The sequence below is a fragment of the Solanum tuberosum genome, unplaced genomic scaffold, assembly GCF_000226075.1.
Source record: "Solanum tuberosum cultivar DM 1-3 516 R44 unplaced genomic scaffold, SolTub_3.0 scf00857, whole genome shotgun sequence".
NCBI classification, from domain to species: domain Eukaryota; kingdom Viridiplantae; phylum Streptophyta; class Magnoliopsida; order Solanales; family Solanaceae; genus Solanum; species Solanum tuberosum.
In genome coordinates this window covers 15,161-34,525 of record NW_006239768.1, presented here as the reverse complement: position 1 = coordinate 34,525, position 19,365 = coordinate 15,161, and the positions used below count along the sequence as shown (strand labels likewise).

The 19,365-nt window shown below is 38.7% G+C and overlaps 2 protein-coding genes and 1 long non-coding RNA gene across 6 annotated transcripts in view; 1 reads left to right on the top strand and 2 right to left on the bottom strand.

The window, feature by feature from the left end:
• Positions 1-1,155, bottom strand: part of LOC107059132 (uncharacterized) — a 24,937-nt gene extending 23,782 nt beyond the window's left edge. Inside the window, exon 1 of the mRNA XM_015305565.1 lies at positions 550-1,155. The gene's annotated coding sequence lies outside the window, so the exon portion shown is untranslated. The remainder of the gene's footprint in view (positions 1-549) is intronic.
• LOC102591790 (DNA topoisomerase 6 subunit B-like) overlaps positions 1-8,514 on the top strand; it is a 51,132-nt gene extending 42,618 nt beyond the window's left edge. For 2 of the 4 annotated variants that reach the window (XR_001472512.1, XR_001472513.1), the window contains 9 exons: positions 1,192-1,567; positions 3,053-3,145; positions 5,245-5,431; positions 5,515-5,613; positions 6,639-6,740; positions 6,863-6,949; positions 7,918-8,023; positions 8,174-8,306; positions 8,445-8,514. Coding sequence is in view for 1 of the 4 variants with exons in the window: in XM_015305564.1 (XP_015161050.1) it covers positions 6,423-6,545 (123 nt within the window). In the remaining 3 variants the exon portion in view is untranslated. The other 2 variants (XR_001472514.1, XM_015305564.1) reach the window with 2 other exon arrangements.
• LOC107059133 (uncharacterized) overlaps positions 3,434-19,365 on the bottom strand; it is an 18,465-nt gene continuing 2,533 nt past the window's right edge. Inside the window, exon 2 of the long non-coding RNA XR_001472515.1 lies at positions 3,434-4,598. This is a non-coding gene — a long non-coding RNA (uncharacterized lncRNA). The remainder of the gene's footprint in view (positions 4,599-19,365) is intronic.

Here is a 19,365-nt window from a genome sequence, read left to right as displayed (position 1 = left end):
GTTGGAGAAATGATCTTAGGCTTTCTTTGATGTTCTTGAAGTCCACTTTGTCTAAAAATCCCACCTTTGCACTAAATATATCCTTAGTTGTCCCCTTTGAGCCTAATCCTTTTTATTGGCAACCACATTATGCCTTATCCTTTTTGAAAAAGTAACCCTCTTTTGAACCCTTCCCTCCTTGAACTTGAGGTTGTGAAAAAAATCGAGGCTAAAAACCTAAGTTGGTGGTGTTATGGGAAATTCATTGAAGGGATGGATGCTTACAACATGAGGGCTTGATAGAAAAAAAAAATGAAGAGAGAAATTGAGGGTTGGATGGAAAGTCTTAAAGAAAGAAAAAGCTTTGAAAAAAGAAAGAAAGAAAATGAATAAATGAGACTTGAATCCTTTAAAATTTGAAAATGGTTGTATGTGGGGCAACTAGAGTAGAAATAAGAAAAGAATAATGAAAAATAGTGTGGAATGTGCATGGGTTTGAAAAGTGAGGGTTGGATGGGAAGTCTCAAAGAAAGAAAAAGCTTTGAAAAAGAAAGAAAGAAAATGAAGAACCTAAATGTTATCCTAACCTTTCCTAAGCCTATATTACAAGCTTAACAAAGTCCTTTGAGATTTCTAACCAAATGGAGTTGAGTCAATAATGATTGAAAATCTGGGCAAGCCTATGGTGTGACATTTTGTGTACATGAGATGATTCTTTGTGAGTGTGAGTGTTGCATCTTTGTTGTCCCATGTCTTTTTTATATGTGTGCGGTTTTGGGACGCTTCTTTCATGTGAGGGCATGTAAACCGAAAAAGTGGTGATTTTGAAAATTCCTAATTGAGTCAAGTGAGCATGTGAAAGAGTTAATGAGTTGAGTCATCTCTTGAGTTTGAGTTGTTGTCACTTAAATGATTCTTGGTTTTTAAAACTGTAATTAGAATGTGAGGATTTCTTATGTGAAAAAAGTTTGCATGTGGACTATTTGTTAGTACCAACCGGAGCCATTACCTTTGTGCTTAATTGAGAAAGGGAAGCTGATTTGTGGTGTGTCTTGAAATATGAGCCTCTTGTGTTCGAACATTACTAAGAGTTGGGTATTTTTATTAACGACGACCGCTTACTCTGTTAACTTGTTTTGAGGGTGATTTGAGCGTCATCAATTGTTTAAGATTTTGGAAAAGTTTTAAACATGTGTGTATATTACTTCCTAGTGATGCAAATCTCCAGCTTCTTTTCACTGTTGTGGAGAATACACCATCTGAAACAGTTTGATCAAATTGCACTGTTGGTCTTGGAGATCTGGCAGTTCGTTTTTCTAATCTGTTAGAGCCATGGACAGAGCATATGTATGCATGATTAAGAGATCGTTCATTCTCATCTAATACTTACTGAATGACATGAAGGTTTGGCTGGACTATCAAACATTTATACTTAGCTTTCATGTGTAAGAATTTTTATCATCTTGATTTGCGTGTATCATTATTAGGTGGAAGTTTGTGTAAATGAAATGGCCAACTGTTTGGAAGATGAAGATGAAAGAATTTCAAATCTTGCCAAAACTTTCTTTCATGAGTTGTCAAAGATAAGGTAGTATATTTACTCAACTTTTCTTTCATCAGTTCCCTAATAAAGAAGTTCATCTATCTAATCTCTTTCTAGTCTTTCTACTATTGAGCTTCTTTCATCTGTTATTGCGTGTTTTGGTGTGCACGTCACTATAATACTTGTTTTTTTCCTTTACACTTAATGTTTAGTGGGAACTTTTGCATTGTTCCCGTCTTTTTGTTTAGTTCCAATTTCTTTCATTTGTTCTTGACCTTCAATTAGGAGGAACAAAGGTATTTTAGACTGGTTCCTCTTTTTTGGTTAGTTATTAGGGTATATTTTCCTAAGATTGTCGTAGATCCAAGTGGAAACTTTTGATTATTGCAACTCTGTAAAACACATGACCCTCTTTCTAAGAAAGTGTTCTTCTGCAGTTTTCTTGAACAAAGTATGCGTTGAAACAGACACGTGGGAAATTTGGTCTTTGTTCAAAGATAGTACGTTGAGCAATTGGTCTTGACCTGATCATCTGACGTTCCTCTGATTCTACTTTTTTGAGTCTTTAGTTATTTGTATTATATTCCCTGTCTTGTTTCTGTTCTCTGTAGGAGGTGGTTGCGAGGGTGGTGGATTATTTCTTTGGAATAAGAGAATATTTTGTACTGTTAGAATGCTTCTTCCAGTGATTTTTTCCTGTATTTCTTCTTTCCATTTTACTTGTTCTCATCCAGATCCTTTTCTCTCATTTTAACTTTTTTTTAATGTTATAATCACACATTAAGTTTGATGATTTTGGATGTCTTATAATTTTAACTTTTTCTAATGTTATAATCACACATTAGTTTGATGATTAAGATGTCAATGAAGTAATATTTCTCTGTTGGCATTTGAGTGATATATTATCTGTAACTGAAGTTGTACTATCTAAGGTGCAGTGTGAGCTGCAATGTGAGGTATGTACTGCACCGAAGCAAGGTGCATGACATTTATTCATATGGGAACCCTGCCAAGTCTAAATTCTCAACAGTTGCATTATTACTTATTGTTAACATTAAGTCAACCGTTGCTTACAGTGATTGTTAATCATGTAAAATCAATTCATGCTTTACTTCCAGGAGAAGATGCTTTCCTCAATGTGACAACTTAGATTATATTTGAACTAAGAAAAATAATGGAGATGTTCCAGGAGAAATAGCTTGATTGAGAAGCAGAATAGAAAAATGCAGAAACACCGAAGAATTAGTGGAAAAGATAAATGAATGCAATCAAAGGGTAATTCCAAAAAAGAGAAACAAAGTTGCATAGTCTCCATAGAACTATAAATGGAATTTTAGTTTTTAAGAAAATATTGCTTTGTTAATTTATTTTGATAAAGTGAAGTTACTATTCGTGAAGGTCTTTGAACTTCTCTCAGGTATTCAAACAAGTGATTTTTTTGGAAATTTGAACTAAGGCTCTATGGTTGTCTGTATCCCACCATGGAGCTCTCCCTTGAATCTTACTGTTTAAATGTTGATTAATTTGCAGGCAATGAGTGCAAGATCGATGCTGAGTTTTCTGACCGGTTCTTTAGCACTCTTTAAGCATGTTCCTAAGGCTACCAAGTACTTCAACATTATAGTAAGTATTGGTTAGTTTCATCTTATGCTCAATTACAATTTTCTAAGATCATTTTTTCTATCAAACTACTTCCTAATGACATTTGCCTTCTCAATCTTTTCCCTGTTGATTATAGTAAACGTGCAAAAATATTTTTGCTTTGGTAGTCCCTTGTATTCTCTTTTGATATTTGGACTGTGAGGACACAATCTCATTTTCAGTTGGGGGTGCCTCCCTTGTACTCATTTTGTTGATTGTTTCTGCATACTGCGATTGTGCCCTTGTCGGGCGTACTTTTCCTCCTTGTTATGGATTGGTGTGCCCTTGTCGGGCTTTGATATTGTGGATGTTTCTGTTGATATTGTGTTGGATTGGTCTATTTTAGTTTTTGATTTGTAGTTTGTAGCTTCTTTGTTTTTTTTTTATAATAAGATTTGGATTAACGATCCCCGATGATGGATAGAGAGTGACGTCCTTCTTAAGGTTAAATCATCGATTGCTTGTGAATGTTTGATTGGCGTTGATTGTGGCGAAGTTTGAGTAGCCGTTCCCGAATAGATGCATGAGGTTGCTTGTTGATGGATTGGTTGATGACTTTAAGGGTAAAATCATCGTCATTTTGGGAAGGTTTTGACTTGGTTGGTACTAAGAGCATAGTCATGCATGTGAATCATGAGCATACCTCTCCGTTTTTATAAGGTTGAGCATGTTATGAATGATTTGTGACAACTCTTACAACTCTTTTTGTGACTTTTGATTCGTTAGCGGTTAAAATGTTCAGTGCTACTTGTATTTTGAAAAGGAAGTAAGATTTTGAACCATCTTGATTGATTTGCAGGCCATGTGTGGTGAGTTATTGAATAATGCCTTGTGTTCGCTATTGTCACCTAGAACTTGCCCGGTTGGTCTTGAAATGTTGGTCTTGATTGAGTTTGGTTGGAGAAATGATCTTAGGCTTTCTTTGATGTTCTTGAAGTCCACTTTGTCTAAAAATCCCACCTTTGCACTAAATATATCCTTAGTTGTCCCCTTTGAGCCTAATCCTTTTTATTGGCAACCACATTACAAGCCTTATCCTTTTTGAAAAAAGTAACCCTCTTTTGAACCCTTCCCTCCTTGAACTTGAGGTTGTGAAAGTCGAGGCTAAAAGCCTAAGTTGGTGGTGTTATGGGAAATTCATTGAAGTGATCAATGCTTACCATATCCGCTTGATAGAAAAAAAAAGTAGAGAGAAATTGAGGGTTGGATGAGAAGTCTTAAAGAAAGAAAATGCTTTGAAAAAGAAAGAAAGAAAATGAATAAATGAGACTTGAATCCTCCAAAAGTTGAAAATGGTTGTATGTGGGGCAACTAGAGTAGAAATAAGAAAAGAATAATGAAAAATAGTGTGGAATGTGCATGGGTTTGAAAAGTAGAGAAAGTTGGAAATGATGAGTTGTTGTGTAGTGTTCAAGGAGGGTGTAGTCACTTATACCTAAATGATATTCTAACCTTTCCTAAGCCTATATTACAAGCTTAACAAAGTCCTTTGAGATTTCTAACCAAATGGAGTTGAGTCAATAATGATTGAAAATATGGGCAAGCCAATGATTGGTGTGACATTTGTGTACATGAGATGATTCTTTGTGAGTGTGAGTGTTGCATCTTTGTTGTCCCATGTCTTGTTTATATGTGTGTGCGGTTTTGGGACACTTCTTTCTTGTGAGGGCATGTAAGCTGAAAAGTGGTGATTTTGAAAATTCCTAATTGAGTCAAGAGCATGTGAAAGTGTTAATGAGTTGAGTCATCTCTTGAGTTTGAGTTGTTGTCACTTAAATGATTCTTGGTTTTTAAATATGTAATGAGAATGAGAGGATTTCTTATGTGAAAAAAGTTTGCATGTGGACTATTTGTTAGTACCAACCGGAGCCATTACCTTTGTGCTTAATTGAGAAAGGGAAGTTGATTTGTGGTGTGTCTTGAATTATGAGCCTCTTGTGTTCGAACATTACTAAGTGTTGGGTATTTTCATTAATGACGACCGCTTACTCTGTTAACTTGTTTTGAGGGTGATTTGAGCGTCATCAATTGTTTAAGATTTTTGGAAAAAGTTTTAAACATGTGTGTATATTACTTCCTAGTGATGCAAATCTCCAGCCTCTTCACTGTTTTGGAGAATGCACCATCTGAAACAGTTCGATCAAATTGCACTGTTACTCTTGGAGATCTGGAACTCGTTTTCCTAATCTGTTAGAGCCATGGACAGAGCATACGTATGCATGATTAAGAGATCGTTCATTCTCATCTAATACTGAAGACATGATGAAGGTTTTGCTGGACTATCAAACATTTATACTTAGCTTTCATGTGGACGAATTTTCATCATCTTGATTTGCGTGTATCATTATTAGGTGGAAATTTATATAAATGGAATGGCCAACTGTTTGGAAGATGAAGATGAAAGAATTTCAAATCTTGCCAAACTTTCTTTCATGAGTCGTCAAAGAAAGGTAGTATATTTGCCCAACTTTTCTTTAATCAGTTGCGACTTTCTACTATTGAGCTTCTTTCATCTGTTATTGCGTGTTTCGGTGTGCACGTCACATAATACTGTTGTTTTCCTTTACACTTAATGTATAGTGGGAACTTTTTTGCATGTTCCTGCTTTTTGTTAAGTTCCAACTTCTTTCATTTTTTCTTGACCTTCAATTAGGAATGTTCCTCACATTATACATGTAAAACGGGAAAACAAAGACCGGTGGCATGGTGCTGAAATCCAGATTTTCTTTCATTTTTTATTGACCTTCAATTAGGATGAACAATGGTATTTTAGACTGGCTCCTCTTGTTTAGTTATTTGGATATTTTTCCTAAGATTGTTGTAGATCCAAGTGGAAACTTTTGATTATTTTAACTCTGTATGTAACACATGATCCTTTTTCTAAGGAAGTGTTCTTCTGCAGTTTTGTCTTGAACAAAGTATGAAACAGACACGTGGGGAATTTGGTCTTTGTGCAAAGATGGTACATTGAGCAATTGGTCTTGACCTGATCATCTGACGTTCTTCTGATTCTACTTTTTTGAGTCTTAGTTATATGTTTTAGATTCCCTGTCTTGTTTCTGTTCTCTGTTATAGGGTGGTTGCGAGGGTGGTGGATTATGTCTTTGGAATAAGAGAAATTTTTGTACTGTTAGAATGCTTCTTCCAGTGATTTTTGCCTGTAGTTCTTCTTTCCATTTTACTTGTTCTCATCCAGACCTCAATGGATGTCAGCATGTACCATAATTTAAGAATTTATCCTTTTCTCTCATTTCTACAGGCATTGATTTGGTCCAAGATGAGTACAGGACTTTCCATTGAGATTAAATCTTCCATGAACAGTGAAAATTATACCTCATTCTGTAGGCTGGATATTGATATTTACAAGTATGAGATGACTTAGAAATAGAAAGTTATATTTAAGAATGCATGGTAACACAAGATTATATTGTTTTTGTTTTCCAAGGTATATTACTGTATTACGCCTTCTTTTCAGGAATGTTCCTCACATTCATATACATGAAAACGGGAAAACAAAGACCGGTGGCATGGTGCTGAAATCCAGATTGTCATTGAAAGGAACTGGACAACGTACCGAGTATGTAGTTCTTGAATAGTTGTGACAGAAATTCTACTACGTTTCACCTCATTCATGTGTTGAAAGCAAACTTAGTCAAATTATTCACCTTCTTTATTTCTGATTTCTTTCTGTGTTTACAGTCCAAAGTCAATGCATTATATGTGACAAATGGCTGTCATCAAGCCCAATGCCCAATTCCTTTTCCAATTCATATCAGATTCTCCCGAGTACTTTCTCTATCTCCCCTCCGCCCCTTCACCCCTCTCCCTTCTCTTCTCCCCTTTGTTTTAATTAATTTGTTTGTGCAAGCTACAAGCATGTCCACAATTTTGTGTTCGTAAAATATGTGCTGCATTCTTCGGTTTCACTCTAGTTTTGAATTGATTGTAGGAAAAATGTGCTTATAAGGTTTCACCAGAAGAACAGACATAATGCCTTCTGTTCCTCTTGAGACCAAGTACCATCCATCTGCTGTAGACATACTTCTTATCAAACGGCTTATAACGGAAACATCTAAACAGACTCTTTTGCAGTTTTCCTTCAGCATGAATTTGTAAACATTGGGCAGTCTCATGCAGAACGTTTAATCTGTGAGAACTTGAAACTGATTGCATTCATCTGTGTGAGATTCCTTGATAAAATAAATTAGTTGGCTCTATGGCTTATTGACCTTTGAAAATAGTTTATCTATTGCTTGCATTCTATTCAGCCACTATTAGACGACAGTTTGTTATAGTGGTTACTTACTGCTCAGTGCTCACCAACTCAATGCAGTTAGAAAAGATATAAAATTGTCATAATGATAGTAGAGTAGGTGGAGATTTTTTTTTTGGAACTGGTTACTTGTAGAGTAGGTGGATGTATTTAAGGTCACACATTGTTGCAATTAGCCAACAAAAGAGAATCGACCACAATATTGAAGGCATTAATCAACAATGATACACTAAATGCATTGTTAATCAAGTTAGTCTTCAGATTTTCAGCCTAGGAAATGTCCTTACACTACTGTGAGAGAACTTGTTTAGAATGCACTTGATTCTGCTGAATCCATCTCTGAACTTCTAGTTGTAGAGATAACCATGTAAGTGATTATTTTTACTATTTAGATAACTACATCAATGAGCTAACATAGATCCTGTAATGGGAACCTCTCTTCATAGCTAGCTTAGTGTTGTTTTTTGTTTTGCTTCTGTAGTGAAGAGATTGGCAGAAGTAAATTTAATCCCATGATTGGTCTGGGTGACCATGAACGTAGAGATGAAGCCCTATATGATGATTTTGAGACAGCAAAGGCTCGTGAGGTGTGTAAGCAGTGATTTACTCTCACTTAGATGGCATTGTGATTGATATTTTATACTCACTGTTTGACATTTAGCAAATTTCATTAGTGAAATATTTTTCTAGCAAATTTCATTAGATGGCATTGTGATTTTTCTAACTACTGTGTCTAGAAAAGACTAGCCAAGGAAGCTCGGGTTCTAGAGATTCAAGCAAAGAATGTTGCTCTTGGGAAGAAAGTTTTTCCCTGCAGCTACAAAGGCAGCTAAGGGTAGGGAGGCATTATATTATAGGGTGACAAGCAAGGTATTATCTGTTTCTCTTTGTTCTTCTATATGCTGATTCTGCTCTAAGTATGCAAGACAAGAAAAGTACATTGTTGAATTAAATCAATTTGGCTTAGTTAGTGGAGACTTTAATTACTGTACTTTGTTTGTAGTATAGGATAATGGAAGAGGAATGTCACATGATGATATCCCGAATATGTTTGTAGAGGTTTGATGTGCTTGCCATTTCCAGTTATTTTCAAGTGGAAACTTTTGCATGTTCCTGCTTTTGTTATGTTCCAACTTCTTTCATTTTTCTTGACCTGCAATTAGGAGAACAAAGGTGTTTTTTAGACGCTTGATACATTCGTTTCAACTTTCATCTCTATTATTTGTTTACTTGTTATATATATCTTGTTTGTTTTTTATATTTTAATTATATTATTAACTTTAAATATGGATCCCATTTAAAAAAAGTAGTGGTAAAAAATCAATTTATGAAAAAAAGGTGCTACTAGTAGGGGTGGGGGAGGACTTAGTTCTCATTGCAGCCTAGATTTAAAACTAATACCAACGATTATACTCATGTTGATGAATGTTTTTTTATTTCATGTAACTCTTACGAAGACCTCGAGGGAATTGAATTGACCTCGCAACCCGCGTTTCTAAGCAATAGTCAACCCAAGCTTGTACCAAGCTCTCAACACTCATACAATAATTTCAAAATATCAATATTCAAAATAGTCTACCTAAAAGAGAACCCAAACTAGCTATTTAAAGTTTCATGCATTTATTACATAAGAGTCCCAAAAAGGATAAAGGGTGAGCTGGAGGTCGTGCTCGCCTAAGGGACTCAGCGAGATGACCCCTCCCTTGAAGCCTTTTGGAACATTTGGCGAGCTTGGGTCCTCGCCCAAGCCATTGGGCGAGTCTCCGAATGGCTCTTACTCGCCTAAAGTGGCAGTTTCGTCAACTATCTTCCCTTCACTTCCCCAAGCGATCTTCAAGGACCCCTCCTTTGCCATCAACACGAGCTCAAGGACCTCTAACTTCATGAACAAACCTTGCATCCTTTGAAGGTCTCGAGCTTGGCTTCGAGTGAACGACCTTGGTGCAATCTGAATTGCATCATTCTCTCCTTCTTGAAAAGAATTTGTCCTCAAATTCGACGGATCATCATCATCAAGAGTTGAAAATGGAGAAAGATCGCAAACATTGAAGGTGTTGTGAACTTGATACTCCGGAGGAAGGTCAATTTTGTATGCATTGTCATTTGAGTCTTTCAAGCACTTGAAAGGGACCATCACCTCCTGGCATCAACTTTGTTTTCCGATGAATGGGAAATCGCTCCTTGCAAAAATAAATGCACCCACACCCACTCACCCGATTCTAGTACAATCCTCTTGCGACCCTTGTTCACCTTTTTGGCTACCTCTTGGTTCTTCTTTTCTAGGTGAAGTCTCACCTTCTCATGAAGTTTCTTCATGGCTTCCGCTCTTTTGCTCCAATCTAAGGTTCATTTGGTTCCTAAAACGTGAGGTGAGCTGCTGATTCTACTCTTGGAGTGACTCAACATAATGCTCCCAGAAATTGGAACCGGAAATAAGATAAAAGAATAAAAAAAAAGACCATAGTAGATCTATGATTAGCCCTCGGTCGGGATGGTCTTGTCGAAGAACTTGATTCATGCTAAGACAACATCTTGAGAAAGAGGAGTGAGATCACTTCAAATGGAGTCTTGCCAATAGTTCTATGAATAACTCGATTATAAGAAAACTCAACTAAAGGAAAATGTTCCTCCCATGAGGCCAACTTTCCATGCACCACGACACGAAGCATAGAACCCAAGGTCCTATTCACAACTTTAGTTTGGCCATCGGTTTGTGACAAGAAGTTGAGAACAACAACTTGGTACCAAGTCTACCCCACAATTCTTTCCAAAAGTGACTTAAGGAATTTTGTGTCCCTATCACTTATGATGGTTTGAGGAATTCCATGCAATTTAACAACATTTTCAACAAACGAAGTAGCCACATTGGGCTATTTCAAAAAAAAAAACAAAGTAGCCACATTGGAAGCATCATCACATTTATGACATGGAATGAAATGAGCCATCTTTGAAAATCGATCAACAACAACAAAGATGCTATCTCTACCTCTTTTTGTCTTTGGCAAACCCAAAACAAAATCCATTGAAATATTTGCCAAGGTCTTTGAGGGGTGGGGAGTGGAGTGTATAAACCATGGGGAAGGAGGCTTGAATTGGCACTCGGACATTCAATACATTGGCCACAAATTCGAGCAAAATCTTTGTGCATCTTAGGCCAATAGAATTGTTCCTCGAGAATTCCCCTTGTTTTATCAACACCAAAATGACCCATTAATCCCCCATTGTGTGCCTCCCTCACAAATAGTTCTCTCAATAGCTCATAGGCACACATAGTCTCTTGCCTTTGAACAAGAAACCATCAAACTTAGAATAGGGAGTAGAAGGTCTATCCCTAAGCCACCTTTCCCTCTCCCATTCCTCACAATCTCGTAAGATTTGAGCAAACATGGGATCCTTGGGATACATTGTCTTCAAACATTCAAAGCCAAGCAATTTAGAAGACAATGTATTTATCAACACATTGGTCTTGAATGCGGTTTTCCATTCATCACTAGGGTTCATCCGAATTTGATGAGAACCACTCCTAAGATCAATATTTGAAAACACACGAGAGCCATTGAGCTCATCAAGCATATCCTCTAATCTAGGGATACGATGACGCGATACTTTACCGTGATCTTGCTAATGACTCGACAATCAACACACATGCGCTATGTTCCATCTTTCTTTGGAACCAAGAGAACCAGAACGGCGCACAGACTCATACTTTCTCTCACATAGCCCATGTTGAGGAGTTCCTCAACTTGCCTTTGTAACTCTTTGGCAATTGTGAGCCCGACATGAAATCAATTTGGTGCTCAATTCCCCGAAGAGGGGGTAATCCACTTGGAAGCTCCTTTGGGAAGACATCCTCATAATCCTGCAAAATAAGGGAAATAGCAGAGAAGAATGAGATTGGTTAGTTTGCAACACATGATCCCTATGTGTGATATTCAAAGAACTTTTGGCCTCCACTTCCTCCCTTATCTCTTTGTAAGCCAACAACCTTGGGCCTTTCCTCTCTCAACTTCCTCCTTTCTTCCTCTTCATTGCCCTCGACTTCCACATGTTCTTCCTCATCTTTTGTGAAGCAGAGACAAGTCAGATCAGGCATTTGAGAGCCATCCTAACAATTTTTGAAGGTATCTCAGGTCTCCATGTAAATTGGCTGAAAAGTCACATTTCTCCTATCAACCAGGTTTGGAATTTGCAAGATCTGGCTGTTATTCTGGGCTGCCAAGTGGAATCTTTACCAACTAAATATTTGGGACTGCCACTAGGTGCTAAAAACAAAGAATTAGAGGTGTGGAGTGGGGTGTTGGAAAGGTGCGAGAATAAACTATCTAGGTGGAAAAGTCAATATCTCTCTTTAGGGGGCAGATTGACTCTCACCAAGTCAGTTCTTGATGGCATGCCTACATACATGATGAGCCTTTTTCCCATACCAAAGAGCATTGAAAAAAAACTCAATAGAGTTAGGAGAGCCTTTCTATGGCAAGGAAACAAGGAGAAGAGAGGTTATAACCTTGTGAAATGGGATGAACTGACTCTCAACACTCAACAAGGGGGGCTCAACCTGAAGAACCTCAGCAAACAAAACACCTCTCTCTTGCAGAAATGGCTTTGGAGGTTCTCCTCAGAAGAGAGGGCCATTTGGAGAAGATTCATAGCCGGAAAGTATGGTTTACTCAATCACTGGACAACTGAGGAGGTTGCGGGAACCTTTGGATGTAGTGTCTGGAAAACCATAAGAAGATTATGGCCTCATTTCAACAACAACATGTCAATCACTGTTGGAAATGGTTTGAAAACTGATTTCTGGAATGAGGTGTGGATTGGAGAAGACAGTCTTAGAAACTCCTTTTCAAGAACAGCCTAAGAAAGTTAAGTTTTCTTGTTAAATAGTAATACAAATGTTACCTTCCTCAAAAAATGAGTACAACCATAGTATCTTTATATCTTATTTAGATGAGCCGTCTAAGAAGCAAAAAGCATGACCTCCGAGTAAGAAAATGATTGTGAACAAACTTCTTTGCAACCTCACAGTAAAACTTTATAGGCTACAACCCTAAGATTTCTAAATACACTTAGCAGTGGACAACAGTCTCAGTGTAGCACAAAATAAAGAAGGCAACGGTCAGAATATCATCTTCAGAAAAAACCTTAACGACTGGGATATGGACAGAGTTACTGACTTTTTTGTTCTTCTTTCCTCAGTTCCAGATTTAAACAGTGAAAATTTAATTTTGGAGGGGCAGCAGAGAGATGGTTCCAATTCAGTGAAGTTGTGTTACTGCATGCCAGTAAAAGAAGCCAGCCAAGAAACTTATGGGTCATGGAACAAGGTTTGGAACTCTAAAGGCACCAGTGGAAGTAATGTGCTTTACATGACTAGATCAGAGAAGCTTTATCAAACTCAAGACAATTTGCAAAAGAGGGGCATACAACTAGTCAGCAAATGCTTTCTATGTGGAGGAGAATCAGAATCAAACAAACATCTTTTTGCGTAGTCCTTTCACTTCTCAGATTTGGCATCACTGTTTTGAACCTTAAATGAGTCATGCCTAATTCACCTGCTGATCTGTTACTATGCCAACACAAAAAAAAACCCTTCCTTTTCTCCCTCAAACTCACTCATCTTTTGATACAATTCATTGACCTGAGAGGGTGACAAGGATGGACATATTTATGATCATCCAACACAAGTGAATATTTGTTGGTTCTCCCCTCATGTTTGTGAACGATCATATTGCCAAGGTCTTTCGAGTAGCACACGACAAGCTTGCATTGGGACTACATCACATAAGAATCTCATCTTGGTAGGGGTGTGCAAAAACCGAACTGACCGATAAACCGAACCGATAAAAGTGTTATTGGGGTATTGGGTTAACAATTTTTTAATGGTTTTATAAAAAAAATTATTGGGTTATCGGTTTGGTATTGGTTTTAATATTGGGTTATTGGTAAACCGATAACCCATTAAGACTAGTAATTTACTATTTTTACTTGTACATAAATATTATATATTAATCTCAATATCTTACTAGTTATTATCTTTGTCCTTTAGCTTTTAATTCACATCTCACAACGACTGAGTTAACAATTTCACATTATACAAAAGGTTAAAATCTAAAGTAAGAACTCTATTCTTCTTAATTTCTCTTTGTGTTACACTTGTATAGTTCTTTTCATGTTTGTTATTATTGTTTCTATTTGCATTTGTAAAGTTACATTATTGTGTTTTTGTATCAAATTTATTAGAAAAGTCATATATTTATTTTATAAGTATTTTCTTATTAGTTAAATTGAAAACCGAACCGTTAAGGACCAAAATTGATAAACCGAAAACTGATAAAAAATATCTTATTGGTTTGGTTATTGGCTTAACATATTTAAAAACCGAAAATCGATAAACTGAACCAATAATACATAAAACCGAACCGACCGATAGACACCCCTACATCTTGGTACTTCCCAATTTTGAACTTGATCAACACTTGTCTATGAACCCTCAATTCTCCACACTCACTCAACCATTGAAGCTTGTAAGGTGTAGCATGCTTAGTGGTAGGAAGATTCAAGAATTCCACTAAAGCGGTGCTAGCAACGTTGGCACAACTCCTACTATCAATGATCAAGGAACACACATTATCTTTGATGAGGCACTTGGAGTGGAAAAGATTCTCCCTTTGACTTGGATCATCCATGTCCTTGCTAATCATAACTCGCCTCACCACATACATTGGTATGGTGAACTCTCCTTCTCGAGGCCAAGCTTCTTCAATTGGGGCCTTCCTCATCAAACCATTAGGAACATCGACATCTTTTCCCTCACATAGGTCTTGTTCCTCATCTTCATCACTTTCAAATTCATCCTCTTCTTGTGTTTCCTCTTCACAACCCTCCTCTTGATCTACCCCTTCACCAATATACAATTACCCTACTTGAACTAGCACATTCAACTGATTGGGACATTCACGCATCATGTGACCCCTTCCTCTACACGTGTGACATTGAATGCCTTTAAGAAATTTGGTTGGGTCCTTATTACCTCCCTCTCTTGGTGGGTACTTTGGAGTGTTTCTTTCAAAAGGTTTCTTCTCATAAGGCTTCTTGAGATCATTATTCTTGTTCCAACTTGAAGATGTTTTAGCTCCTCCCTTGTTCTTACTCCAAGAATTTGAAGATGAAATACCCTTGTACTTACCACTTTCTCCTCTTTGAGTTCCCGCTCTCCTTGTTTAACCCTACCTTAAAGCGAATAATGGCATGCTCTTCATTCTCGGTGTATTTTAGCTTCAAGATCAAATTTTGGAACTCATCATGGTAAGCCGCAACACTTTTGCTTCCTTGCCTCGAGTTGTACAACTTAGCAAGTAACTCTAGGCAATACCTTTCTGGCACATACTTGACTCTCATAAGGGCTTTCAATCCGGTCCATGGTGGAGGGTGTCCATCTTGAAGTACTAGAATCAACCTTTTCATGTATTCCCACCATGTAATATCAAACCCTTCAAATGAGCAATGGCAAAGCAACTCTTTTTGACCTCGGTCAAATCATTGACGGGAAGATTCTTTCACAAAGCGACTCCCATTCTAGATAAGCATCGAGATTGCATTCCCCTTTGAAAGGTGGGAGATTAGTATTGATAGAGTTGATTCCAACAACTCGACCTCCATTTCCACCTTGGTCCCCATAATAGTTTCCTTGGCCCTCACCCATTTGGTTGTTGTTGTAGTAACCTCGTTGGACTTCTCCTTGATATTAGTACAGAGCTATCTAATAAAGAGTACAAGTCCCAAAAGTGGACCACAACAAAGCGTGTCTCAAAGGCAACAAGACTAGCTAAAACAAAAGAAAGAGAGAGAACAAACCCAAAACGCCAAGTGCTCGCCCTCGTCTCCGAATCACAGCTGCAAAAGAAGGCTGGAACTAATCACCGCTGGTAACTGGTACTGGGACCTGCATCACCAAATAGATGCAGAGCGTTGCATGAGTACCAACACAACAGGTACTCAGTAGGCATCATAGGCCGACTGAGCAAAAAGGGTAAAAACAATAAGAAAGGATAGAATCTAGACACAGAGAGGTCAAAGCAGATATGAAAAGAAAGCACACGAGCATACCAGAAAGAAACTAAGTACAACTAAACTAAACCTAACTAGAACCCCATATGCCCAGAAGGTACACTCGTGCGCAAGTTCAAATAAAACCTGAACGGACCCCCATAAGCCCGACAGGTACACAGAAAAGCTAAGTCTACTGAGAAAGAAGAAAATCGAGCTCCCAGCCCAAAGTAACTAAGATAATCCATCAGAATCCACCCAGCCAACAGTGCACTCCCAGCCCAGCTAGAAAGAGGGACCCGTGAGTGAGGTAGATATCGCGAGTCGTCCTACCATGCAGCCAGCTCCCAGCCCAGCTAGAAAGAGGGACCCGTGAGTGAGGTAGATATCGCGAGTCGTCCTACCATGCAGCCAGCTCCCAGCCCAGCTAGAAAGAGCACCCGGGGACACCCAGCCAGCAGCACACTCCCATCCCAGCTAGAAAGAGAGGCCCGGGGGAGGTTGCCGATATCACCGAATCTACCCAGCCAACGATACGTTCTCAGCCCAGCTAGAAAGAATGACCCCGGGGGTGATGGTATCTCCAATAGGATCCAATCCAACAACAACCACCGTGGAACGCCGTCCATTCTAAGAAATCACAGAAAAGGCTCCAAGCCTATACCATCTCAATCCCACGCCTCTAGTGATGCGCCAAACCTTCGAGAATGCGTCGGAACCGCAGAATGAGAGGGAGAAGATACAGACGTGCAACAAGCAGCGATAACGCCTAACCTAGACTAAGGACATCATGCTTACGGTTAAGGATGAACAAGGCATACAATATCATACAACCATACTATTGCATTTAGCACATAAGCATGCAACTCTACTAAACCGATTAACATGATACTATACCCGAAATATGGCCAATCGATCCTAGCATGAGGTATCTAATCAAAGCAAGGTAGGAAACTGGTACCCACCCACGATTCATTCCAATCGACATGCGTTTACACAATTAAGCTCAATCTAAAAGAAAGGAAGCCGTAGCCTACCTTAAGGCTGACCGTGAGCGCTCCAAATCACTTTACCGGAGCTTTTCCTTCTCGAACGACCTTTGAACGCTGATGGAACGCTGTCACTCTGTCAAATATAAGATCACAACGTTAGTACGGTCGTTTAGACACCAAAATCACAACAAACGAAGATGGGTCAATTTTGGAGTCAAAACGGGAATCGTGGGATCCGCACCGAACTGTCAGAATTTGACTCCGTCAAGAGACCCTAAACAGCATCCCAGTGTTCCAAAATGGAACACAATTCGTGGCTCAAAACGCAGCAAAAACCAACAAGCAAAAAAATCACACTTTAATCAACCAAAAAAAAGAAAACAACAGCAGTCCAAACTCGGAATAAACGAGAATCGAAAGGTGCCCAGCACTCTTTGAACACTCTACGACGAAGTTACGACAATTCTCAACATGTGGGACTTCGAATCACCCAAAACCGAGCTAAAATGAGAGAGATATGACCAAAACAAGAATGACCAAAAACAAAGGACTCAAAAAAGGGTACAACAGTCAGGTTATCGTGAAATTTACCTCAAACTACGCGCACTCGACAACTTTCGAACACTCTACAACGAAGCCACCAAAAATATGAAGCTCCCGCACTTCGAATCGCCTAAATCGGTTGATGAGAGAGAGATGAGGGTTTAAGTTTTGGGAAATGTTGTTGGTTTTTCTGCAATTATAACAGATTTTCTGCAATTTTCCAAAAACTAAAAACTTCGACGGGGAGCTCCGAACACGTTCAGAACACCGTGCGCGCAAACGAGATATGCAACCATACCAAATTCGATATTCCGGACTCAACAGCGCAGTCGAAATTTCCATCAAAGGTCATCTCGATAAAAAGTGGGTCCCACTTCCAAAAGCCATTTTTAAGTCAAAATCCACAAAAGGGCTCAGAAAGATATCGAAAACCTCGGGACACAAAAGAAGGGTCAATCTAGACCAAACTTGACATTCCAGAGCTAACCGCGCTGACAGAATTTTCATCCGAGTGCGTTTGCTCAGAATGTTGACCAAAGTCAAACGTAGGCTTAAACTTAAAGTTAAAATGCCTAATTGCACCGACTCACACTTAAAACCTCGGGAGTCATGTCGACCATGCTACCAGCCTAAAATGACCTAACCTCAAATGACCCTTCCGGAGCTGATGGAATCATTAGAATTGGATTCTGATGTCATCTTCTTGAACTTTTGATAGAAAATGATCGTTCAAGGTTCATAAGCTCCAAAACACAAAAACTCACACCAAGATCAAACGAACGACCAGGTGACCGAACTGTCAGTCCCAGCAAGTCATAAATGACTTGGGGTCGCTACAGGAACGCTCTAAACGATGAAATGAATTCTTTAATTTAAAAATGAGCTGGAGGGTCATTACAATATCCACTACTAAAAAGGACTTTCGTCCGCGAAAGAAAGGATCAAAAAGTACCTCAAGGCTCAAACAAGCTGGAAAACTGCTTTCGCATCTCCTCCAACGGACCTTAACAACAGGAATGGCTCTCGAGCGCAATCTCCTCACATCTCTGGCTAGAATGGCAACTGGTTCCTCTACAAATGTCAAACGATCATTCAATTCGACTGCATCATACTGGGAGCACATGGGACTCATCAGGAACATATCGCTGCAACATCGAGACATGGAAAACTGGGTGGATGGCTGAAAATGCTGGAGGTAGGGCCAATTCATAAGCAACCTCCCAACTGTCCGGAGTATCTCAAAAGGCCCAATGTACCTGGGGCTAAGCTTGCCCCGCCTCCCAAACCTCATCACGCCCTTCATGGGCGACACACGGAGAAATACCCGATCACCAACAAAGAATCTCAAAGGTCGGCGCCTCCGATCTGCATAACTCTGGTGCCTACTCTGAGCCGTCCTGAGCCTATCCTGAATCACCCTCACCTGATCCAGGGCCTCCTGATGACATTTGCCTTCTCAATCTTTTCCCTGTTGATTATAGTAAACGTGCAAATATTCTTTTGCTTTGGTAGTCCCTCATATTCTCTTTTGATATTTGGACTGTGAGGACACAATCACATTTTTAGTTGGGGGTGCCTCCCTTGTACTCATTTTGTTGATTGTTTCTGAAGACTGTGATTGTGCTCGTTATGGATTAGTGTGCCCTTGTCAGGCTTTGATATTGTGGATGTTTCTATTGATATTGTGTTGGATTGGTGTATTTTAGTTTTTGAGTTGTAGTTTGTAGCTTCTTTGTTTTATTTTATTGTAAGATTTGGAATGACGATGCCCGATGATAGATAAGATTTTCATATGAGTGTTTGATTGGTGTTGATTGTGGCGAAGTTTGAGTAGTTCCCGAATAGATGCATGAGGTTGCCTGTTGATGGATTGGTTGATGACTTTCTTAAGGCTGAAATCATCATCTATTTGGGAACGTTTTAACTTGGTTGGTACTAAGAGCCTATTCATGCATGTGAATAGTATTGAGCATACATCTCCGTTTTTAAAAGGTTGAGCATGTTATGAATGATTTGTGACAACTCTTACAACTCTTTTTGTGACTTTTGATTCGTTGGATTGGTCTATTTTAGTTTTTGATTTGTAGTTTGTAGCTTCTTTGTTTAGTTTTTTTATAATAAGATGTGGATTGACGATGCTCGATGATGGATAGAGAGTGATGTCCTTCTTAAGGTTAAATCATCAATTACTTGTACTTTGATTGGCATTGATTGTGGTGAAGTTTGAGTAGCCGTTCCCGAATAGATGCATGAGGTTGCCTGATGATGGATTGGTTGACGACTTTCTTAAGGGCAAAATCATCGTCATTTTGGGAAGGTTTTGACTTGGTTGGTACTAAGAGCATAGT